The 26,195-nt window shown below is 39.9% G+C and overlaps 1 protein-coding gene and 1 long non-coding RNA gene across 2 annotated transcripts in view; one reads left to right on the top strand and one right to left on the bottom strand.

Moving 5' to 3' along the window:
• Window positions 1-18,455, bottom strand: part of LOC306642981 — a 45,864-nt gene extending 27,409 nt beyond the window's left edge. The window contains exons 1-3 of the long non-coding RNA XR_013758766.1: window positions 18,273-18,455; window positions 17,835-17,956; window positions 15,909-15,983 (exon numbers count right to left, since the gene is read on the bottom strand). This is a non-coding gene — a long non-coding RNA (uncharacterized lncRNA). The remainder of the gene's footprint in view (window positions 1-15,908; window positions 15,984-17,834; window positions 17,957-18,272) is intronic.
• Window positions 1,546-25,184, top strand: CD84 (CD84 molecule). Its single transcript, XM_079108457.1, is given in 9 exon segments — window positions 1,546-1,674; window positions 14,172-14,516; window positions 16,967-17,218; window positions 17,853-17,981; window positions 18,745-18,777; window positions 20,896-20,993; window positions 21,883-21,945; window positions 22,508-22,543; window positions 22,546-25,184. Coding segments are annotated over 9 exon segments (1,032 nt in total). The 5' UTR covers window positions 1,546-1,628; the 3' UTR covers window positions 22,576-25,184.
• Window positions 25,185-26,195: the final 1,011 nt, after the last annotated feature.

The raw sequence follows: 26,195 nt of genomic DNA, 5'->3' as shown, positions 1-26,195 counted from the left end.
TCTGCTTCCCAGTCCCTTCTTGGTGCCACTTTCTCAGCAAAATTCTGGATGGGGATAGGAATTGTTGGACAATGAATTATTGAATGCAAATTGAGGACTCTTCCAGATTCTATTCTGTCCTACCAGAGCATCTGTCATCTGAGCTTCATCTAATATATCCTTCTTTTGCAAGGTCTTTGAGAATGATGGACTCTCTTTTATTGGTCTGTAGCCCAGTCCAGAATCTTGCCCCAAGTCTGGGGGATACTTGGTTTTCTACTCATCTACAAAGGGCTCATTTCTCTCTGGAACTTAGACCTTCAAGGCTTTCTTGCATACAGAGAAAAGTATGATTTTTTTTTTGTTTTATTCATGTTTTCTTGTTGTTTCCATGGATCTGAAGGATTTTCCTATCCTTATCAAGACAAAGACATGTGGCCATGTTACTTGGAATAAGATAAACATGACCACTCTAACAAATTCTACTTATATTTCAAATTTTTGCCTCATGAATATAAATAGCATGGGGTTGGGTACAAAAAGTTTTGTGATTGTTACATATTGTAAAAAGATTTTTATCACTATGCATTCTCTCACCGGTCACACTCTGCTGTCTACCAAAGCATGTCTCTCTGTACCTTCTGTCCCTTGTCCCCATGAGTTTCAGTCTTTACAATGTAACACTTGCTTGCTTTTATCCCAATTCATTAGCTTATTTAACCTTGAGAAAAATTACTTCCTCTCTTTTGAGACTTAATTTCCCCATCTGCAAAACAGATGAGATAGTCTAAAAATCCCTTTCAGGTTTAATTTTATCAAATATTTATATTATATTACTAAGCAGGATAATCAATCATAGTATTTTATAAGTATAATATGTATAATATAATTATTCACAGCTATATTACATATTACTATACAATATTCTAATGTATACTTTATAAGTTAATTATATACTATTAAAATTATATATCATTGATATACTAAAGAACAATTATATTAATGTAATACACTAATGGTTGTAATATATACTTAATTCTATTATTTTATTTACATAACTATAATCATATAATATCAATTCCACCATTTATTAAACTGCTATCCTGTGTCAAGACATTCTTCCTCTTCCCTCTACCCTACCATCTTTTGTCTAATAATGCCAACTCATCTGCTGGTCTGTCTCAACTTGGTTGTCAGTTCCTTTAGAAAGCCTTCTCCAAATCACCCTAGCCTGAGTTAGATGTTCCTGCTCTCACAGTTCCCTGTAGTTCTCCCAAGTGCAACACATATCACACTTTATTGAAATTTTCTATGTAATTGTTGACCCCTCCAAAAAGAGTATAAACTCCATGGAAAGCAAGCAATTAATTATTTATTGCTCTTGATATTGCCAGCATCCAGAATAGTGCCTGGCACATATCAGGCACTCAATAAATGTTTGTTGAATAAATAATTCATTAATGCTAGGCAGTTTATGCTTTATCATCAGAGAACACTAGCATAGTAATACAAACACCAATGCCTCCTAAATCAGTTAACTCACACTTCCTCTTTTAAACGTGGCTATAAAAAGAAGCAAGACACAAGAAAACTCAAGTGAAACAGAAGAGCGTCCTTCTTGTCTGCAGAAGATAAGACCCCAGAAGAAGATGGCCCAGTGCCTCCTGTGGATTTTGCTCCTTTTCCTACAAACCTGTGAGTTCTGACCCCTGCTGAACCCCCACTATTCCTACTTTTCCATAAAATTGTAGAAATTGCTTTTAGGTAAGAAACTAAAGTGTCCCTTTGATCTTTTTTCAACAGAACACCCTCAGTTTCAGTATAACTTGAATTCAAAAGAAACCAAACTAGTTGGGGGGGGGGGCGGATTTAAGCTCACACCTAAATGTTTCTCAACTGTAGAGTTAATATTTCTGAGTTTTGTCTGTGCTGTCTCCAAACATCTAAGAAAAAACCCTCTTCTGTGAAGAGTCCTCATTTGGTGTAGACTCACCCACAAAACCCAGTGAAAAGACAGATCATCCAAAACCTTGAGCAAATTAAAAGCAATTTCTTTTTGGCATTAGAATGTTATGTGGTTTTTGAGAGAGAGATGATCTTCCTGATCATATTTCATTGCTCTATCAGATTAGAATGTTGCATGATTTCTCACTGTAAAAAAATCTCATCTCCATAAGCTCCTTTTATTTTAAAAGCACATGCAGGATTAGTACTCTGCTTTTTAGTCTCTGAAAACTCTAAAATAAATGGAGTAAAGATGATGATACCTGCCTCGTTTCTGTGCAAGTAAATAAAAAAAAAGAGGTGCAGAACTTGAGTTATAAGCCTTGTTTTCCTCTCTTATGCCTTAAATTAATATTAGTTATTATTAATACCCAAAAAAAGTAGGTAACATTAACAAAAGCCTCAGAGTACTTTTTACTGCACATATAATCATCTTAGATCCAAACAACTGCCTGTTCTTATAAAAATTGACTATGTTTGAAATTCCTAAGTATACTTCTAGTATCTCTTACCAGCTCTGAATATGCTCTAGCAAATCCCTAGCATTAGTGAGAACCACGGAAACCTGGTGGGTTAGGACTTTGTGAAAAAGTAGAATCAATGCACTCTCTGGTTTCCTTGACCAGAGTGTGGCTCCCTTAATTTTAATTTTATGGAAATTACAACCGCTAGACAGGCCTATCATTTGCAGCCTTTGCTGATCACCCTAGCACAGGAGACAGAAAATGCAAGAAGATGGCGAAAGGAATCGAATCTAGGGCTGTCCTTAATCTCTCAGAGAAGTGATAGATGGAGTGGCATTTGATATCACTTAATTTAAAAAGTATTCTATAATTTTAATGCCTACTTCTTATGTTATTCATATTAAGACCTCTGCAATAGGTGAGATGGAAATTATTAATTTCATTATGTGAAAAAAGAAGAGTAAACCAAGATTCAGAGGTTAAAAAATTCACCTGAAGTTTCACTTCTTGAAAGTGGTAAAACTAGAAATGGATATTGATTCTTGTAATCAAGGCTATAGCCCTTTCTGCTCCATCTGATCTCCTCACTAAGTGGTCAAATCCTCATTCTTCAAAGGGGTAATACCTGCTAATATATCAGGCCGCCCTAGGATATACATTTCTCTTCTACTGAAACTGAAGTCAAAGGTGTCTAATCATCTAGTAGCAAGTCACTTACTCATTACTTTTGATCCTGGAAAAGTTAATCAACCTCTCAAACTGTTGTTTCAACTTCAAAATTGGGGAACTATTAACACAATAGGATTATGTTGAAAATCAAAATAATAATTTGCAATATGTGGTGTAGAAACCAAATATAGTACATGCTTAACAAATATTAACTAATGCTATTTTTGTTTTTTTCACAGTTTTTTTTTTTAATTCTTGTTGTTGTTTTGGTATCAGGGATTGAACCCAGGGCCCTTTACCTCTGAGCTATATCCTCAGCCATTTTTATATTTTATTTTGAGAAAGGGTCTCAGTTACTTAGGGCCTTGCTAAGTTGCTAAGGCTGGCTTTGAACTTGAGAGTCTCCTGCCTCAGCCCATACCCCACACCCTACCCAAGTTGCTGAGATCACAGACAGGCACCTCTGCATCTGGCTTACACTGGTTTTTCATGCATTATTAGGAAGAGTCTTAGATTTATTGCACCAAGATCCTGGACAGGACTCTTTTGTTTGGGATGGTCCATGGAATATGAACATGCAAAAAAGTGGAATGAGTTTGAGCTTAGATGTGGGCTGTTGTTCTGAAAAAGAAACAAGGGGTGAGATATTCATGTCATTAGGGACCCCCGTGGTATGTATTTTATAGAATAAAGCCACAAGTATTTTCACACATCACTTACCTTGACTGAATGGATATGTTTGCCTTTTAAAGATTATTCCACAAACATTTTCATTTTCCTGAGTGCAAATATATGCCATAAAACCCCCCTGCTGCTGTCCTGGTAGAGGTGGTCCTTTATATTCGGTATTGGGCTTAGGAGGCCACACTGATTTTATACACTTCCCTAGAATTCAGAGCAGTTGTGAAGCAGCTGAGAAGATGTGGAGAGATGAAGGTAGAAATCCCCCATTTCCCCCTGAAATCACTGCCATAGGGAAAGTCTGAGTGTGTGAACCTATGACGGCTCCATGTTGGAAAGGTTTCATTGAATAATCAAGACTCACAGTCTTGTGCTGTGAGCACACCTTTCTCATCATGACTCTGGGAACACTGTGACTCTGACTTGTCCCTCCACGTATCCTACTATCCACGTATCACCCTCTGGGAGTAGAAGATGGAAGAGTCCATCATTTTTGCTCCTTGCCCATTCCCTCTATAAGTTCTCTCTCACACTCTCTTTTCTCCTCCCACTTCTTACATCTACTTCTTCAACCCTTTCCCTTGCTCCTTTCTCCTATCTCCCATCAATAATAGTAATAACAAACCATGTGTGGAACATTCACTGCTCATCTGACAATACTCTACCTAGTCAATGGTTACTGTTTTGTTTAATCCTCACAATACCCACGAGATGGATACCATTACTACACCCATTTACAGATAAAAACATTGAAACACATTAAGTCAGAAGCCATTTAGCCAAAAAGTACAGGAAGTAGGATTTAAACCCCAGTTGTCCTTAAACGTTACCACCAAGCACTATCCTTGTGCTAAAGTGGAATGAAACACTGATCCAATTATGAATGGTTCATTTATTACCATTTATCAAAGAGCAATGGTTCATTTATTACCAGAAAGACAGGATTATTTAAGTTGAAGCTGCACTTCTCTCCTCCCCTACCAAAGAAGGATTGGTGGACAAGCCCTGTGCCAGTAATAGAAATTTTGGTAGACTAGCAAGGCAGGATATCTGAGGGAATAACCATCTCTTCAGACTGCTCAAAGACCATTTATTATTAGCTTCTTCAAAACAAACAAAAGACCATAGAGCCTTTCAGTTGAAACTTAAAAACCCAAGAAGTGACGGGACCAACCTGGATATCTGTCCAGGGATAAACAGACCCCAACCATCATTCTGGGGGTCAGAGACAGGATTCAGGCCTACTGAAGGGCACTGACAAGAGCCAAACTGCCACTAGTCTGAAGTCCTTGCAGGAAGAAGCCTTCAAGATAAAGACAAGACCTCAATTCTAGAAAGAGATTTGAGCAGATGACTACCATGGACCCTCAGAAAGATCTCAAACACAGAAGCTTAATAACACTAGACTCCAGGGATAGAATAGAGGCCCATCTTGCCAGTCCAGTACGCTGAAGCAGCCCTGGAGATCAAGCTGGCCACTGACAGGGCAGAGAGTGCCTTCAGAACAGGAGCAGGGCAGTCAGTGCCAGGCCATTCAGGTTCTCGAGTATTCCTGGATCAAACCTTTCTTATCTAGGCCCTTAGAGAGGGGTGAATCTGAAAGTTTGGGGCTAACTAGATTCACAAATGTAGAACCAGGAAAAAAAGAAATGTGAGCAATCAATTGAGAGGGCTGATATTGGTGGAACTGTGTAGGTAACCATACTGCATTTGTTACACTCAATGTTTTGAGTATGTGCTAATAGAGGGGATCAGGGGAAAAGCAACGGTTGGTCATGACCTCATCTCTGTTTTGAGATTTTGTACATGCATGTGTATGTTTGGTTTTGTTGGTTTTGAAGCAACTGATTAAAGTTGACCCAAATCTCAATAAAGATAATATAAAGGAAAAATCCCAAAGGAAAATAGGATACCATGGTATGAGAGTCCTTTTTCTCATAACCTTGTGACCAAGGACTTTCCATCATTCTTGAAAATGATGCAAAGTTTCTGCTGCCCAGCCATTTTGCTTCCTCTTTGCCTTCAGTGTCTCAACTTAGTGTGACTAGTTATAGTCCACTCTTGGCTTTTGGCTGCAATGTGGTTAAGCTGCCTCTGGTCACCCTTCCAGATCTACAATATGAAGGGAACTTCCACCCCCACTGTTGACTCTGGGAGGCAGTGGATGAAGAAAAGGGGAGGAAACTTAGTTACTGCCAAAAATAGAAGAAGAAATGCTTATTTGAAGGATCCAGAGAACACAAGAGGCAATGGTGTCTATCAAGCAACTGTGCAATCTTCCACAGTTCTACCCTTGCTTACTGTAAGACTCCTCTAACATCTCACAATACCCCAACACTTCTTTTTTCTCTCTGAGTTATTTTCTTTCTGAGTTTCTGGTTATTTTAATCTCCGTAACATGCTTATGAATTTTATATTACAAACACAGGGCATGCCAGGCACTGTTCTAAGAAGTATGCCAGTATTAATTCATTTAACCGTAACACTTCTATAATGTCGGTGCTACTGTCATCTTCATTTTAAAGCTGAGGTAACTGAGGCACAGGGAGGTTACTAACTGCACCTAGGGCTGATGACCAGTACCTGACAGAACCGAGATTCAAACCCAGGCAGCTGAGTTCGCAATGAATAGTCCTGTGCCTCACACAGGGGCAGGTAGAGGACACTTCTCAAGGCAGGACCCCTAGACTTAATTAAGTGACATTCAAGGACATTTGGCTAGTAGATACTAGATCCATAGGTGTTTCTTGATCCCTACTTCAAGACACTTACACTAACTTGGCTGCGGGTCTCCATTCTGCAGATCTATACCAAAAAAACTTGGGGTGGTGGTATGCAGAGTGAACCCAGGGGCACTCTATCGCTGAGCTACACCCCCAGCCTTTTTATTTGTTTATTTTGAGATGGGATATCACTAAATTGCTACTGAGTTGCTGATGCTTGGCCTCCAATTTGTAATCCTTCTGTCTTAGCCTCCCAAGTAGCTGGGATTACAGGTTTGTGCCACTGCACCCAGCTATACAAATTTTCTTTACAAACGGTATAGAATATTGGACTAGAAAGAAGTCAAAGTTGGCTCCTTCTTATTAATCAGTTTAAGGCTTGACCTTTCACACCAAGACCCAGAGGCCAGTGAAAAGTTCTTTCTTGCCCTCATTGTTTTTCTTTGGAGTTTTTCTGAGCTGTTTTCAAATTGCTGGACAATGGTAATTTGGTCAGTGGTAAGAAAAAAATGTATTCATTTTTTATTCATTTTTTCATGAACATTTGATAACCATCTACTAGTTTCTGGGGAAACAATAGTGAAGGAAACAATGATTCTGCATTCTTGATAATTACATTGTGGTAGGGTTGTGTATGAGGAGGTTGTATTGGGGAACTAAGGATCAATGGAATTTAATAATTTTCTCAAGATAATACTTCCATGTTCAAATATGCCTGTATTTGAAATGTGTACCCCTGATTTTTTGCTTCCTAGCCAGTCTGACCTTGGTATCCTCACTCTTAGTCTCACCTCCTATATTACAAGAGATGAAGGCCATCAAGAATAGCTGTCTTCCATTTTATCTTTTTTACTTTTGAAGTACTCTGTGTATTAAGCATCTTCTGTGCCCTCACAATAATTCTATGAGCCAGACATTATTATATCCTATCTTGTAGTCAAAAAAATGACCTGAACAAATGTCTGGGATTGAACTGAACACAGACCCACCTGGATCAAACTCATGGTGCCTTCCTGTCCTCAGGCAGCCTCTCTTCTATCCCCATCCCTGATGATGCCTCAGAAGACCCTGTCCTTCCACTCGTTCTTTCCCTTTACCATTCTACTTGAGAAGGTTTAGCCCTACTTTAAAAATCTTTAGCTTCCACTACCTACCTTTGAATGGTCTTACTTTTCTTACATTCTCGAAGGCCCTCAATAACCTAACAGAAATATATGGAAGCCATTTTCCATCTTCATCGCCCTAGAACACTCTGAATCATTAAACATTGGTAAGAATCCCCTTCTTAAGACTCTTTTTCATCCTGGGATCCATAATATTGTCCACTATTGATGTCACTCTTGCCACTGGTCTGTTTGATTTCTTTTGATAGTTCCTCTTCTATAAATGTGAACCCTGCTCACAAAATTCAGCCTAGAACTTCAGTCTTACTCTTCCCGAATGACTTTCCTTTCCTTTAATCACTCCCTGACTGTAAATGATTTCCAGACCACCTGAGTGACAGTTTGATGAAAAATAATAAAAGTTGCAAATAAGAATGGCTTAAGCAAGAAGAAAGTTTATTTCTTGCCTATGTAAAATGGCCAGAGTTGGCAGTTCAGAGTTGGTACACTAGTTCACAAAGACATCAGGTACCCAGGTTTTCTCTATTTTTTGCTCCACCATCCTCAGTACTTGGTTTTCTCTTTATGATCCATAACATCTGTCTGAGATCCAGCTAGTATGGTATTTCAGCCTGAAGAAGCAAGGAAGAGATGAAGAAAGCAAAGTCTCCTCTTCCTACAGACACGGGAGGCACTTACAACACTTTTACTATCATTCCGCTGGCCTGAACTTAGTGACATGACCACAGTCAGAAACCAGGGAAATGCAGTCTTTTCTTCTGGGTGGCCATATGCCCTTCAAAAATTTAGGGATTCTATCACTATGATATGGGAGAGAACAAATGTTGGGGGGAAAGCTAGCAGATTTGGCCACAGTTCTCCCCAATCCTGACAATACTTCAAGCCCATTCTACCTCCTTATCTTCCATCTTTCCAACTGCTTATTTTAGCTGCTCCACTATCATTCTCAAATTCAATATTTCTAACACCAAACTTATCTACCTCCTTTCACTTCTTCCCAGCATAAAATTCCCCATATAAACTAGTTTTCTACTACAAATTTTCCACTGACACAAAGTAGAGAAATTCAAAATACAACTGAATTCTATTAGATGTCTCTTTATTTCTTGTCTTGCTTTTTACTATCTCTCAAACCCAGTCTTTCCTTTCTGTCCCATTATCATTCCCTGGTTCACAACATGATACTAAATGAGACTAAATGGTCTCACGAGCCCAGGTTCTCTATTTTCATTTTCCTTACATCATTACTATATTACAATGACCTTAAAATATTAATTTTTATTCTCAAAAACTTTAATAGGTTCCCCTGCCTCTAGGATAGATCTGACTCAAGGCTGTGCCAGATCTAACCCTAATTTGTATCTCCAGCCTTACCTCTCTCTGCTGTTATGCAAATCTATACTCAGTCAACTGGCATCAAAAGTTCTGCTTCTAAACTTTTACTCAGAACCTGTGAACCTGAGATCCCATTCCTTTCTCTTCCATCTAATAAAATTCTATTTTCCCTTCTCAAGTTCTTCTGCCTCTGGAAGTTTTCTTTAACCAGTACAGCTCAACATGATCTCTCCCTTTGAATTCCTACTGAAATTACCTGCCTTTTCCATTAAATTAAAATTAAAATAAATTTATCACTTACCATCTTATAATGCAAATAAGAGTTACGTTCACCTTGTCTTATTTGCATAACAAGATATTAAATTTCAAAAAGAAGGGCAGAGAACCCGTCTTTGTCATAGATTAGCATCGTACATTTTATGGTAAGTCCTCAACACATTTTTGTAAGTGTGCAGAGGGCAGGGGATGGGACCCAGGGCCTTGTTGAGCAACTGCTCTACCACTGAGCCACACTCCCTACTCCTCTCTCAAGACATTTTTGTGCTACAAGTTCTCTCTGAAATTGGGTTTTGCTAAGTTGCCGTCCAGTAATAAATTAATGTTTGGATCCCTTTAGCACCTAGACAAATATTGAAATTGATCAATATGGAAATTCTTTTAAAACTTGAAGTATTTTGAGAGCAGAATGAAGTCCACCAAGAGTACCTAAAAACTGGGTGACACATGACTGTGTCAATTTGGAAGAGTGAAACAGGAAGTTCACACGTTCAAAGCCAACTTGGGCAATTTAGGAAGATCCTATCTCAAAGTAGAAAGGGTTGGGGATCAGCTTAGTGATAAAACACCCGTGAATACAATCCCCAGTACCAAAATATAAAAAAGAGTACCTAAAATCACCCCTCCAAGCTTTACTTGAATTATTCCTTAAGAATGTCTTTTAAAGGAGCCAGCCATGGTACTGCATGCCTGTAATACCAGCAATTCGAGAGACTAAGGCAGGAGGAGCACAAATTAGAGACCAGCCTCAGCAACTTAGCAAGGCTTGTTTCAGAATAAAAAATTGAAAGGACTAGGGATGTATCTCAGTGATATAGTGCCCCTAGGTTTAAAAAAAAATAAATAAAAGACTTTAAAAGGGCTCCTATGACCGTGGCATCACCAAGGACACCATAGGGATGGCCTATGGAAGCCCAAAAGGGCAGGTACAATTGATCCTTACCAATCCTCCATATAACCAACGCCAATTTTGCCTTGATGGTTAACAAAGCATGTCACCATTTGCTGCTAAGTAGATAGCATCAATATTTTTTTTTAATATTTTTTATTTTGATTCATTGAACACAATGTATATTCACACCATTCATGATATATTCATAGATATAGGGTAATACTGTTTCATTCTGTTTTTCCATTCATGTAATCATACATAGATATAGGGTAATACTGTTTCATTCTGTTTTCCCACCCCCTTTTCCTCTACACCCTCCAAAGTTCCTTCATTCTTCTCTCGCCCACCCCGCTACCCGCCAGCGTTATATATTGTCATGCACTTATCAGAGAAAACATTCAACCTTTGGTTTTTGGGGCTTGGCTTATTTCACTAAGCATGATATTTTCCAACTTCATCCATTTATCAGCAAATGCCATAATTTTATTGTTCTTTATGGCTGAGTAATATTCCATTGTGTACATATACACCACAGTTTCTTTATCCATTCATCAATTGAAGGGCATCCAGGTTGGTTCCACAATCTAGCAACTGTGAATTGAGCTGCTATGAACATTGATGTGACTGCATCACTGTAGTATGCTGATTTTAAGTCCTCTGGGTATAAACCAAGGAGTGGGATAGCTGGGTCAAATGGTGGGTCCATTCCAAGCTTTCTGAGGAATCTCCAAACTGCTTTCCAGAGTGGCTGCACCAATTTGCAACTCCACCAGCAGTGAATGAGTGTGCCTTTTTACCCACATCCACGCCAACACTTATTATTGCTTGTGTTCTTGATAATAGCCATTCTAATTGGAGTTAGATGAAATCTTAGGGTGGTTTTAATTTGCATTTCTCTAATTACCAGGGATGATGAGCACTTTTTCATATATTTGTTGATCACCCATATATCTTCTTCTGTGAAGTGTCTGCCCATTTCCTTAGCCCATTTATTAATTGGGTTCTTTGTATTTTGGGTGTAAAGTTTTTTTAAGTTCTTTATAAATTTTGGAGATGAGTGCTCTGTCTGAAGTGTGTGTGGAAAAGATTTTTTCCCACTCTGTAGGCTCTCTTTTCATATTGTTGATTGTTTCCTGTGCTGAGAAAAAAACTTTTTAGTTTGAATCTATCCCATTTATTTATTCTTGAGATAGCACCAATATTATAGTTATAACTTTCATCCTGGCTAAAGAAATAGACTCAGAAAAGTTTTGTCACTTTATTAAGGTCACCCAGTTCATAAATAGAAGTACTGGCACCTACATCTTCTGCCTCCCTGTCTTTCCACTACATGCTATGGTTTTGCAGCTACTTTCCTTAGAACACAATTGGGAGTGTTTAAAGGTGGCAGAATCTTTATCATATGACTGTGGACTCTGCCTTTTCTCACCAAGCAAGGGCTTGTCATCAACAACACCAGAAAGAGCAGCAGGACTTCCTCCAGCTTGGCCTACCCTCCACCCCCACAACTGATTGCCCTTTGATAACCCAGCATCACTTCCTGAATGACTTGCTACTGAGAGGAGACACACTCTTAAAACTGTACCACCCACCACCACTGTGGCTTCACAACTGCCCCAATGCTAAGAAGCTCTCAGTCTTAGCAAACTGCCTCCCCAGTGCTTGGGTTTGAGAACCCACAAGAACTACAAGTCTTAGGTCTTGTTCATTTTGTTTTACCTAACAGAGTGGAAGGACAGACACTTGGGCCTGATTTTTATAAAACCTTGATTGGCTCTGAAACTCATGGGATCCAATGCAAAATGAAAACACAAGGCCCTTTGTGCAAATAATGTTAGGAATTTTGAGGTAGAATAGCTGCAATAAACCAAGTTCAGGGTCCTTCTAGGCTCAGGCTCTATGCAACCGTGCAGATCCCATGCCAATAACTGGGTCATCCAAGGATTCAGACAGGGACACTCCAAGTGCCCCACTATCAGACCTCATCAACCCAGTAGAATGGTGTACCTGAGGAGAATTAAGGTTCAAAGATTTTGGCAAAATATGACTTCCACTACCAAAGGCAGCATTAACCAAAATTTCTGTCCCCTCAATGATTTGTACCTATTGCTCTTTCTGTTTGGCACGCACCGTTGTAGTTTTTCATCATTATTCTTTGAGCTGTGAGCCCCTCAGGGCTGCAATGATATCCTATTTAGTCCTATGTCCCTAAAACAGCATCTGGCACATGGTTTAGCACTTAAAAAAATATTTCTAAATTAATCACCCTACTTCCCTTCTATCTCTTCTCCCACCTCAGAGCCTGGTAACATCTCCTCTGTGCTTATCCTTCTTGTCTCGACTAAGTCAGCAGACCTTGCCTGGGATATTTCTCCTTAGGGAAGATCTTCCTTGACCCAAAAAGACAGAGGTTTCTATAAGCAGTCCTGGGACTTTTGTAGTACTTACTGAGCTGAAGGGCGAGGGTAACCATAGTGACTGCACCATCAGGTTAAGAAAGCCCCTTATTTCTGTGACACTTCCAAATGACTTGTATTCTCAATAGCCCTATTCTTGCCCTCTGTATGCCAAGTCCTACATAAACTTTAGGATCAGCCTGAACCCACTTATGGGGAAAACACATCCTGGACTTTGGAGCTTATATGTAAGCAGTATATATCAGAACAACCCAACTAGTTGCTTATGGTTGACACCCTTCTTGGTTGGTTTGTGCTGTCTTATCAGTTGTGAAGTACTTTGAGGGCTGGGAATGTAGCTCAGTGAAAGAGCACTAGTGTGCACAGGCCCTGCACCACAAAAATAAATGATTCCCAGCACGACAAAAAAAAATTAAAAAAAAAAAAAAACAACCTCAGAGAATAACATCATAATAAAAGGTGAGAAAATAATACATTATAATTATATAGCCTCTAATTTCATATATTCAATTAATTTCTCTTCACAAGGTGAGGAGAGGAGAAGAAAATAAACTTTTCATTTCTTCCATGTTACATTTAAGAGTAGATGCTTTTAGGTTTCGCTAGGAAATGTTCCCTGGATTCCTAAGACAGATCAAGTCCCCTTGCTGTTCTCCTTCAAAGCACATCATTGCATACTTTTTATCTGTCCCTTTGTCTGTGTGGTTAGCTGATCAACATTGGTAAGTTAAGCAGACACTGTAACTCTTTTTACTCAACATTGTATCCCCAGTTCCTTGTATCATGCTTAAGGTGTAGATGCCCAACAAACATTTGTATCATATATCAAATTAATAAATATCTGCCATAGTATCTGGAACAAAACTGATCCTGAATAAGGACATGCATTCATTCTTAAATGAATGAAGGACAAGATTATCTTTGTTTACTTCAAAATTTGGTCCAAGAAAGTCTAGACAACACATGAATGAGTTTCTGTGTCGAATTCATTCCACAAATATTTTCTAAGCACCCTCTATGCATCAGGTACTCTTCTAGAGACTGTGGATATAGAAGCGAACCAAAAAGACACCCCAAGAAAAATCATCAACTGGGGGAATAATTTCTTCAGAGGCTCTGAAGGACTCTCTGCCTGTATCTTCCATGAATAGAAGCAAAAACTGTGATCTGCTTTTGGCAAAGACCACAGTAAAAGAAAAAGCAGTGACCCAAGAGTCCATCAGCCCAGATACTCTAGGTCTTCTCCCAAGCTCTTCCACTAATTGGCAATATGATCTTGAAAAAGTACACTTGGTATTCTGGATCTCAGGGAGTTTTGTGGTCTTCATCTCTCAAATTGCCTTCTAGCTTTCAGAATCTGTTTACTAGGTAAATAGATTTTAATAAAATAGATCTCTCCAAATTCACTGAGAAGCTTAATTTTAAATGAGAATACTTAAGAAAATCTAGTAGTCATAACATATTAAATATACTAGAATAAAGTGCTAAAGACATCATCAAGAAACGGGTTGATCCCTGGAAGCTCCTCAGGAATATGTGAAGTTGAGAAAACAAGAAACTATATGGTGCCAAGAGTCAGATGGTCACAGTTTTCTGTTTGTCCTCAGGGCTAGAAGAAGCTGGAAATGATGCAACCTTGATTGTGGTGAATGGAATTCTGGGGGAGCGGGCTACTTTCCCCTTAAATATTCAAGAATCACAGCAACTCACCAGCATTGCGTGGACTTCTAAAACATCCGTTGCTTTTGTAAAGCCAGGAGACCCAGGAACACCACCCATGGTTACTGTAACCCACAGAAATTACTATGAACGAATAAAAGTCACAGATCAGAACTACAACCTGGTCATTAGTGATCTGAGGATGGAAGATGCAGGAGTCTACCGAGCAGACATCAACACAGAGACCAACACCATCTCCACCACCACCAAACGCTATCACCTTCAGGTCTACCGTAAGTTGTGGGAGGACGGTGGGCTTGATTCTTATTTTTGTTTTGCTGTCTAAAGGATACCTGACTGGGCCTTGTCATGCACTCCAGTAATTCCAGTTACTCTGGAGGCTGAGACAGGTAAATCCCAAGTTGGAAGCCAGCCTGGGCAAGTTAGACCCAGTCTTGAAATAAAAAGTAATAGTTCTGGGGACATAGCTCAGTGATAGAGCACTTGCTTAGCATGTGCAAAGTCCTAGGTTTAATTCCCAGTATTGTAAGTCATCATCACCATCACATGTAACTTCATGTAAACACTACCACAGTCAAAATATCTAAATGAGCCATCCCAGGATTCCCTCACACTTTAACTTCATGGACAACCCATAACCTCCCTTTTCCTCCCTCCTAAACTATTAACCCCTAGAAATGGCTAATTTGCTCATACTATATTTATGTTACTCCACAGATATTTCGTAGATGGACTCATGCAATGTGAATATATCCTTTTGAGACTTTTTTTTTTCTTTCAGCATAATTTCTTTGAGATTCATCTAAACTATTGCATATATCAATAATTTATGCTTTTTAATTGTTGAATAGTACTCCATGGTGCAAATATGGTAGTTCATTTAACCCTTTATCTACCAAAGGATGTTTTAATTGTTTTCACTTGGGGATTATTATGAATAAATCTGTTATGACAATTTGTATACAAGTTTTATTATGAGATAAATTTTCATTTCTGTGGATTAAATGCCTAAGAATGAAATTAGATACTATGTCCGTTTTTAATTTTAATAGAAACTGCCAAACCATTTTTACATTTTATGCATATCCATTGGGAATGTCCAAATTCTCCACATCCTCACCAGCATTTGGTGGTATCATTATTTTTTTTCATTTTGACCATTCTAATGGGTATGTAGTGATATTTCATTTAACTTGAATTTCTCTAATGATTTTTTTTTTTTTTTTTTTTTCGGTGCTGGGGATTTGAACCCAGGGCCTTGTGCTTGCAAGGCAAGCACTCTACCAACTGAGCTATATCCCCAGCCCCTCTAATAATTTTTTTTATTTTTTATTTTTTAATGTTTTTCCACATTTTTGTTGATGCCTTATAGTTGTACACAATGATGGGATTTATTGTTACATATTCATTCATGCACACAATATTCAAAGTTCTTTTTAAAGGTAAAATATTAGAACTATTTATTATCATTATAATTGACATAATGTGCTACACAATATTATTCAATATAGTCTCTGACCTAGCAATATCACCTGGAAGCTTTTTGAAAATGCAAATTCTCAGATCTCACTCCCAACATTTGGTGGTAAAGAGGAATCTGTTTCATATTTTGTCTGGATTATTCCTATGTAGCTAAAGTTTGAGAAGCAGTGATCTACACTCACCTTGTCCAATATGGTAACCACCAGCCACATGTAGTTCTTAAGCAGCTGAAATGTGATAAGTCCAAATTGAGATGGCTGTAAATGTAAAATACACAACAGATATTGAAGTGTTGGCACCAAAAAGAGAGTATGAAAATCTCATTAAAATTTTTCACATTGATTACAAGTGGAAATAATATTTTGGATAGTAGTTTAGATAAAATACATTATTAAAATTAATTTTACCTATTTATTTTCACTATTTTAATGTGGTTATTAAAAGCTTAAAATTAGCCAGGCATGGTGGTGCTCAGCTACAATACCAGCAGCTTGGGAGGTTGAAGCAGGAGGATGGTGAATTCAAAGACAGTCTCATCAAAAGCTAGGCAATAAACAACTTGATGAGATCCTGTCTCTAAATAAAATACAAAATAGGGCTCGGAATGTGACTCAGTGGTTGAGTGCCCCTGAGTAGTTCAATCCCAGGTACAAAAAAACAAAACAAAACAAAACAAAAAATACTTAAAATTATCCTTCACCTATCAAAGAACATTTTAGTTGTCCTTTAAAATATATATGTATATTAAAATATATATGTAGTGGCACACACCTGTAATCCCAGCAACTCAGGAGACTGAGGCAGGAGTATCATGAGTTCAAAGCCAGCCTCAGCCACAGCAAGGCACTAAGTTAACTCAGTGAGACGCTGTCTCTAATAAAATACAAAATAGGGCTGGGGATGTGGCTCAGTGGTTCAGTGCCTCTAAGTTCAATCCCCTGTACCCCCCAAAAAATAATGGGTGTTCTATCACCAAGCTACATCCCAGGCTTTTTTTTTATTTTGAGACAGGGATCTCACTAAGTTTCTCAGGTTAGCCTTGAACTTGCAATCCTCCCACCTCAGCTTCCCAACTCCTTGGGGTTACAGGGATTATAGGCATATGCCACAGCACCCAGTCATAATTTAATTTTTTATGATACATGTTTAACAATCATCTTGAAAATTTAACAACTGAGTCTCACAAGTTAGCATAAACCAGCCCCTGCTCATCATGCGTTCATGTATTTTCCTCTCATAGGTCGACTTGGAAAACCAAAAATTACACAGAGTTTCATGACATCTGTGAATAGTACCTGTAATGTCACACTGACATGTTCTGTGGAGAAAGAAGAAAAGAATGTGACATACAGCTGGAGTCCTCTGGGAGAAGTAGGCAATGTCCTTCAAGTCTTCCAGACTCCTCAGAACCAAGAGCTTACATACACGTGCATAGCCTGGAACCCTGTTAGCAATAGTTCTGACTCCATCTCTACCCAGCAGCTCTGTGCAGGTAACTGGCTCTTTCTTTCTTTCTGATGAGTCTCAGAAATCACTCTGATTGGTCTCATCCTCAGGGGAATGTACCTCCTTTATGCTGAACCTGGTCCCTGGGAACATCTCTTCCCAGTAAGCCCGCTAGGAACTGGCCAAAGCCTTTTTCAAGATGCTAAGCATTTCAGGGTGTTCTGAGCAAACCTGAGCATCCCTGATTCAATTCCTAATTTTTAATAGTAGAAGGTATAGTTTCCCTGGGAACTTTGGTATTCCCTGGAGAGCACCCCAATTTTTTTTTTCTCTTTCTTTCTTTCTTTCTTTCTTTCTTTCTTTCTTTCTTTCTTTCTTTCTTTCTTTCTTTCCTCCTTTTTGTGTTACTAGGGATTGGACCCAAAGGTGCTCTCCCACTGAGATACATCCCCATCCCTTTTCATTCTTTATTTTGAGACAGGATCTCTCTGTTGCCCAGGCTGGCCTCAAACTTGTAATCAGGAGGATCAGCCTCCTGAGTCACTGGGAGTACAGGTGTGCACCACGATGCCCAGCTGAGGGCACTCAATTTTGATAGTGGCCCTGAATGTGGACCAGCCTGCCAAGATTCTCATGCTTATTTCCTCAGAGTTCAGATTCACTGCAGCTTCCTTTTCCAGACACTGCAACGGCGGGTTCCTATACTCGCCACACTGGGCTGCTGAGCGGGCTAGCTGTGCTCTTTCTGCTTGTCCTCATTCCATCTTCAGTGTTTCTCCTCCGTCTGTGCAAGAGAGGACGAAGACAAGGTAGGATTCTCCAAGAAGGTAAAATGTGGAGATGCACCTTCTTTCCTCCAAAAACTGAAGTCATTTACCTAAGGTGGAGTGGAGAGGTCCTTTTTTCTAAACGTCCTATAATCCCCACCCACCACCTCACCACCTCCTAGGATGATAGCCCTGAGGACTGTACGATGTTACCCTGAGCGGTCCTCAGAATCTGTTCTTGGGCTCACCAGTATCTGATGAGCCTTGTACTTGGGTTTGAGTTTAACATTGTCTTTAACAAGCTATACTTCATTGTACTATATGTTCACTTACCTGACTCAGCACCCTCACTGGTGAAATGTTTGAGCTGCCGTCTCCAGGGTCACTTCCAATTTCATCATATTTTGATAATGATCTTTGGAAAGTCTATGAGGGACATGTAGTAATTTGTAAGAAAGAAGGCAGGCAGGCAGACAAGAAGAAAGGGAGTGGAGAAAAGAGAAGAAAGGGGAAGGAAAGGAGAGATAAAGGAAAAAAAGAAAGAAGGAAGGAAAAAAGAAGAAGAAAGGAAGGGGGAGGGAGGGAGGGAGGGAGGAAGGAAGGAAGGGAGGGAGGGAGGGAGAGAGGGAGGGAGGGAGGGAGGGAGGGAGGGAGGGAGGAAGACCTGATCTTAAATCTCTAAGAGGGATTACACTGCCCCTTAACCCCATGACCGTCCAAGATCTTCCTTTCTCACCAATCACAATAAACAATATGGAACCTCTGCTTCCATGATTCTAACTCTCTTTTGGTTCTGCTTCCTCAGGTTCTTACTTGACACCCTTCATTAAGAACTCTGGTATGTTCTCAACCATATGTTCCCTGAATAACAATTGAGAGGGATGGGAGTTCACAGCAGAGTGATTAAAACTAAGTATCTGTTTTGCAGTCTGGGGGTAAAGTCTCAGCTTGATCATATATCAGTTACCAGTTATTTTATCACTGTAAGCTTCAGTTTTCTCAGTTGTAAAATATTCATAATAATAATAGGGCTTGCTGCATATACTTATTAAGTGGAACGTATGAAATGCTTGGTCTGGTACATAGTAAATACTCAGTTAATGTCAGCTACTATAGTTATAATTGATGGGCATTTGAAGGTGTGGTACAGAGGAGGCACTCTAAGGGAAGGGAGATTGTGACATGCATCATGTCTTAAATAACCTCGTAAAAGGAAGAAATCACAGCCTGCTCAGGTCATAGGTGATCTGCAAGGTCCCTCAAGAGATATCTGTCTTCAATCCCTTACAGCCTCTTAGGGAAAGAGAAGGGCTATTTTTCTTTTCTTTTTTTTTTATGCTTTTTAAAACTTTATTTCAACATAACTATGCTTACAGAAATACACTCACATTGGTTAATAGAATGCAATTTAAGTTTAACTTATCCTACACAATTTCAACCAAAAACTTGGTACATGGTTTAAGATTTTAAAAAGAATTTGCAATCTGGCTTATTTTTATCTATTACAAATGTATATAAAAGATCCACCATCGAATGCTGCTAAAGAAAGCAGCAAGAACCTTGAGAAATATACCTTTGGTTTGCCTCAGAAAAATAACACGTATTGCACTGTAAAAGTTTATAAAATTGGTGCAACAAAACATTGTTGTAATGTTACAATGCCAGTTTAGAAAATTCAGTAACAAATGGATATAGAAGGGGTTGGAAGGGTGCCTATGTACACACGTGGTACTGTAAAAGCTATCTGATATAGTTTATATAGCATGTAGACTGTAAATCTACACAAAGATTCAGATAATTTCTTAAATCTGAATTAACACTATCAGCTCACTTCATCTGCTGAGGTCAACAATGAAACTCTGCACACTGGCTTTAAGTTTTTTTGATGTATGCAAAGTAAATTTTCTTCCCCAGTTTTTCAGTCCAGAAGTGACAGTATACTACAGGTATTCCTTCCATCATTAACATTCATGGGGTGACATGTGATGAGGTTAACTGGGGTTTTAATTTGTATCAGCACTCATGCAAATGGCCCCCCAAAGTCAATGACCACATGCCTTTGTAAATGACTAAGAAATAAAATGGCGAGAAGGGCTATTTTTCACATTTACAAGTGAGATATGAGACAGCACTCAGTCTGGGTACCTCACCAAATCTGGGGCAGGAGCTGAGACTGGACCAAATTCTGAAATGCTGGAGCTATGATACTGCTCAACTCAGACCCATTATTTGTGGATATGCTAGTGCCCTGGAATAGGACAACCCCAAATTCTGGCTCTCTCTTTTCAACCTGGTTCTAAAATGTCCTGTTAGTAACAAAGAAAAGGAGTTCACTGGGATGAATATCCCTTCTAGCACTTAAATGACTAAAAGTAGGTACTTATTTCTCCTGTGTTTGCTTTTCTGGGAACCTGGCACATAGGAGGAGCTTAATAAATGTTTCTTAACTCTGTGAACCAATCGAGCAAGCAAGAAACGTTTGTGGAGCATTTACTATGTGCATAACATCAAGGTGGTTACAGTAAGGTATGTACCAGAATAATGCAACACAGTGTACAACTAGAGAGAGTTAATAACGCTAAAGAAATAAGACCCCGACATGGAAAGTCAACTAGCCATGCAAGGACATCCCTGCTAAGTACAAGGACACTAAGGAAAACTCTGGGTGGAAGAGCTACCTTTGGCTGCCCACGCAGGGATTGAAGAGATCCTTTTTAGCCTAAGATATACTCTAGAGTAGAAAAGAGACCACACTGAACTCTGGGCGAGAAGCCACATGCCTCCTATTCCACATGCAAGTTTTGGAAAAAGGGAAGACTGTCCCAGGATCCTAAAGTCCATCTAAATAGGATGAAGCCATTTAACCTCTTATGGCTTTATTTCTTCATCATAAAAAAGAACATGGACTAGATAATCTCTAAAAACTCATCCACCATTCTGTTTTTATGTGACTCAGATGCTGTCTCGAAGAAAACAATATACACATACATCACAGTTTCAAGAGACACCCAACCAGCAGAGGCCAGAATCTACGATGAAATCCCCCAGTCCAAGGTGAGCTGATGCTATCATGGACATCCCACCATCACCACCACCAGGATATAGGCACCATTGCCCTTAGCTTGCTGTTGCCTGGAAAGCAGCCATGGCAAGTCTGAAGGGTTCAATCAGGAAACACTATGTCAGGGAAAAGATAGCATGAGTTTCTCTGTGAGGACATCCTGTAGAAGACCATGGTTTGAGGTCATGAGCATCTGCATGCAGGACTGGCCCTGAGTTAGATGAGAGTCGTGACTAAGTAGCACCCCCTAGAGGGGCCAAACAAGGAGCCTCTAGTGTGAAGGGAGGGCTGCTATAAGACATTGATATGGCAAACCAGTTGCTAGGGTGTCTCCAAGGGTACAGAACTGAGGGCCCCTTCAACTATACTGCCTGGTCTAGCAGCAGCAGGTTACTTTCTTCAGACTCTGACTCACTCTGTTTCTTACCTCTCTCTTACCTGCCTGTTCCTCCTTCACCCCCAACCTGGATCACCGTCTTCTGTGTTTCCACCAGCCTGCTGCCCTGAAATCTGAAAAGAGTGAAGGGGAAACTGAAGTCTTCCCAGTCACCCTAGCACTGTGCTTGGACTGATAGGGCTGCTGGATCCATAGAGCTGATGAAAAACTAAGACCCCGACTAAGCCAGACTCAGTCTGTCTGAACCATGCAACTCCCTCCTCTTAACTCCTGCAGATTTTTGCCCCAAAGCCCTCCCTAATTACCACCCACTCCCCTCATTCCCACCTGATCCAGATCTTCTCCGAAGTTGAAGGGAACCATATCTAAGGCCAGGGGAAGAGGCTACCTAGTAAAAGTGGGACCAGAGAAGGGTGACTGGTGAGGCAGAATTAGGAAATAAGATTCATAGAGAATTCACTGGGGGGATGATTGATGTTTTCCAGGAACTTCCCTCCAAGGAAGAGCCAGTGAACACGATTTATTCCACAGTGCAGTACCATGATAAGGTAAATCCTTTCTGATGTTTGATTTCTCTTTTCCTCTTTGTTGCAGCCATTTTAGTGTCCCCATCCATCAGTATGTAATTGAAAACCATAACTTCTCAAGCCCATGGGAAGGTTGTTTGCACCATTCTAAGTAACTAGCACTCAAGAGACACTAGTGATAACTAGATGACAGCAGTGGCTTTTCACTATGTACAGCTAAAAGTAGAATTATTGGGGTACAGAAAGAACTTGGACTCAACTAGGAACAAAGAATGCAGCTAGCTTGAGCCTGGATGTTGTCTCAAGCCCATAGTCAAAATCAATGCCAATTTTCCCCATTCCCTCTTACTGCACTTTTCTGAACTAAGAAGGTCCCCAGGGGGTCCCAGATGGAGTGGCTGGAGAAGAGGCAAAGAACTTGGCAAAGACAAGGCCCTGCTACCCCAGATTTCTGCAGCACTGGGGAAATCTAAGACACCCCACCTCCTGTGCCATTTGCTGAATTCTAAGTACCACATGGGACTGAAGTTCTCCAGCCACACCTTTCAGTTAACATAATTTCACATTTCCCTCTCATGCACAGATGGGGAAAACCAGCACACAGGACAGCAGACCTCCCAGGGAACTTCAGCCTATGAAATTGTGATCTAGCTGGAAGGTGGTGTTCTCCCTTTGGAAACTGAGTTACAATTTCTCATCGAGGCAGGTGCCCTAGATCTGGACCTTCTCTACACAACTCTTACTGGGAGATTGCAAATCATCACCTCCCAACAAGTAAGCAAAGCAGGAAACTCTGTTGCTGAGCATAGTTTGTACCAACAGACTCGCCCTTTTTGACTGGCTCCCATCTGGATGAATGACAACGCAGTTTTCCAAGTACAGTGCTTCCCAATCTTCTTCACATCATGGCACATGCAGAAAATAATATTTTCTTATGGCACTCCATGGTAAACAATCAAGGTTGCTCCTGCACATGACTGGAAGATTCTCTCAACTAGAGATAATAGTCCCGTGCAGCTGCTGTGGGAGAAGGGATCAATATTTTGCACACCTGTAACATGCCATAGCACACCAGCTAGAATGCTCTGCTCACACTCTGTATATGTGAAGAACCCTGGTGCATGACCTCCACCAGTTCCTAAATATCTTGAGCAAATTAGAAAAAGATACTCTTTCCTCGGGACAGATGCCCTCAAGTGCATGGCATGGTATTATCCCCACTTGCTCCTTTTCTTGGGAACCTACGTGCAGAGCACAACTGGCTCAAACAGCCCAAATATAGATGAGAATGTTGCGTGGAAAGCTGTCAGAGTTTTGGCTGTCAGTCATGAAGACACACTGTCCAAATGGAGTGTTAGAAAATGCTCCTTCTGTAGAAACTAGAATGTTGGAGCACTTTTCTTTGGGCTCTATTTCAAAAGTCTCGTAGGATTTTCTTTCTGGACAAGTTTTCCTTCTGTGTCACTCCAAGCAGTTTCAGCAAGAAGATGCCACACTCCACACTCGGTACCTCTACTCTCCAACAGAAATTAATCAGCTATGTTTCTTGCTCTTTGGGGAACTGGTTGTAAACCAGTCATGCCAACAAGAAACTTTGAAGGAAGCACTCATTCACTGGAGGAAACTTAAGAGTAATGGTGCAGATGATGAAACTGGATTTAGCCCAGTTCTTTATACTCAACTCAGAGGGGCAGGGGGTTCCAATTGAAGCTGAGTGCCATGCTCCAGGATCCCCACAAACACATGGCCAACTGACTAGCCTTGAGGAGGAATCACACACAGCTGAGCAGGACAGTTAGGTGATCGTGAGAGGATGGTTTGCCTTTTGTATCAGCAAGCCTAACTAAATCCCCCATCAACAATATTGGGCTGGGCAGCAAAAATAAGCTGACTTAGGTAGAATAAGGTTTTCCATCCCAGTGAATGAATCCATAGAACTTTCTAGCCCTGACTACCATTGATAGGGTGTCAAGGCCCAAAAATGAACATGATGTCTTGCCTTAGTCCAGCTGAAGAGATACATTCCACACAGACACTACAACCAAGTCCTGAACTACAGCTGCAAGTAGTGACATGAACTACAAGAGTCAGAAGAGCTAGTGGAGGAGGCGAGGCTGAAGCTGGGCCACAGAGGAAGGCAGAGGGAAGCATGGAAGTAGGGTAGATCCCTGGGTCTGTGGGGTGGACTGGGGACTTCTTGTAGGTTCATAGTCCCATGCCTATGCATAACAAAGTGCCTTGACCAGAATGTGTGTCCCTACCCCTGTCCACATACAGGTCCTCCAATGCCCACCTCAAAAGGTACTTGTTCTATGAAGCTTCCCCTGGTATCATCAGCTAAAATTAATCACAGCTCATTTTATTCTGACTATAGCATACATAATTATTTGGTTTCCTCACTACATGGCATACTACTTAAGGACAAGATCTATGACTTTTATTCATTGCTTTAATTCCCTCTGTATTCACCACCACCCAACATAATGACTATACCCTGTGTGCAAGCTATAAACGATATTGGATAGAATTGAAATGACCAGCTTGCTGGAACAGCATAGGTACACGTTGGAAGCAGAGATAGATCAATGCCAATAGACATAGTGGAACCAAATAATGGCAAGCATTAAACATAAGGATGCAGATACGAGCTATTGCCTTTGTGTAAGGGCATTTGGAGGAAAAACTTCCAAAGTCAGATAACTAAGAGGTCAGCTGAAATACTGAAGAGGCAGTGCCCTGCAGAGGGACATGAAAGAAAAAAATAATAACTTGGTTATAAAGGATGAAGAAGCTGATGAACAAGGTGAGTTTCTCCTCACCCTATAGGTAAGTTGAGGAATCATTTCTGAACACTCTCATTTTTGAACTTGCTTATTCTTCTTCCAGTGGGCTTATTAAGTCAAATTTCTAGTGTCCTAATGCCCTGGTGTGAAGAAAGAAAGAGATAAAGAGTCACTGGAAGCAAGAGTTCTTTAGACATTCCAGAAAAGCAAACCTGGGATGAATCCAGTGCACAGGAATTTTTAAGGTAGCCTTTGAGCTCATAACCATTCTTTCCTATGAATATTATGATTTATGAAAATGTAACTCCCTCCATAGCACTCAGTTCTTATTCTCCTGTAAAACAAGTGTAATTTTTTTTTCTCGTGCTTCATTCTCAGCTCCTTTATATATCCTACACACACACACACACACACACACACACACACACACACACACACACACACACATGCATATTGTTTTTTTCTTTTTTCTTTTTTCCCAGACAGAGTCTCACTAAATTGCCTAGGCTGACTTTGAACTTGTGATCCTCATGTCTCAGCCTCCTTAGTGAAATAAATGTTATATTAATTCCTCTTAATGGATTTTCAGAAGAGCTAGATTGTGACAACAGGTCTATAAAATTAAAATACTGTTTCAAAGGAACAGACAGATTTCCCAGTTTTTGAAAATATCATTAAAATTTGAAATCTCAGCCAGCGCCCTCTAGTGGGAAGTACTGGTAAGGCAAGACAGTCCCTCTGCCTGCAAACAGAGACTGAACTTCTGATGTTGTATCTCATGCTTCCCAGAAGAAAATGAAGCTGGTTTAAAATATTATTTTTTAAAAGACATCAATAGAACACTCTAAACTGCACTATCCAAAGAGCTTGAGTAGGCCACCTTGGAAACGGCATAAGTAGGAAGGAACCTGACTGGTCTGGACTGTGTCAAGAGAAAGCAGGTCTTAGGTTCCACTTGGAAAAAAGAAATTGCTGGACTATATTTTCTTTCAGATATATTCTTTTTTCTTCTGTTTGACTTTCCCCTGAATTTCCCTTGATTTTTATTATTTTCTCAAGAATAACTAGTGACTGTATCTCCTGGTTATAAAATGAAGTTTGGAAAACAAAGACACCAAGAGAAAACATATTAATGTGTTGTCAAAAACATGGACTCTAACATTGGAGTGCCTGGGTCTGAAGTCTTCTAACTCAGATGTATTTTATTATATGCAGTCCGTTCCTTCTGTTACAACCATACCACACTCTAATTATCCAATACTATACCTCTCAGTCTCACCAAGGAGACTGAGAGAACAGAGGCTCTATTTACATAATAATGAAAATGGAAATGGAACGTTCAATGAGGACCTGGAACTTAAGGGTTTACTTCGCATACTAACTGCTATGCTAGAAGCTTTGTCCTTGATTGTCAGTACTACAGTCCTATAAAATAGAAATTAATTCTTCCAGTTTGCTTAATGCTGAGGAGATAAATGCCTTAACAAA

Source organism: Sciurus vulgaris (assembly GCF_902686455.1).
Source record: "Sciurus vulgaris genome assembly, chromosome: 1".
Taxonomy (NCBI): Eukaryota; Metazoa; Chordata; class Mammalia; order Rodentia; family Sciuridae; genus Sciurus; species Sciurus vulgaris.
Note: the sequence above shows the minus strand (reverse complement) of the source record. Positions and strands in the feature narration are given on the sequence as shown.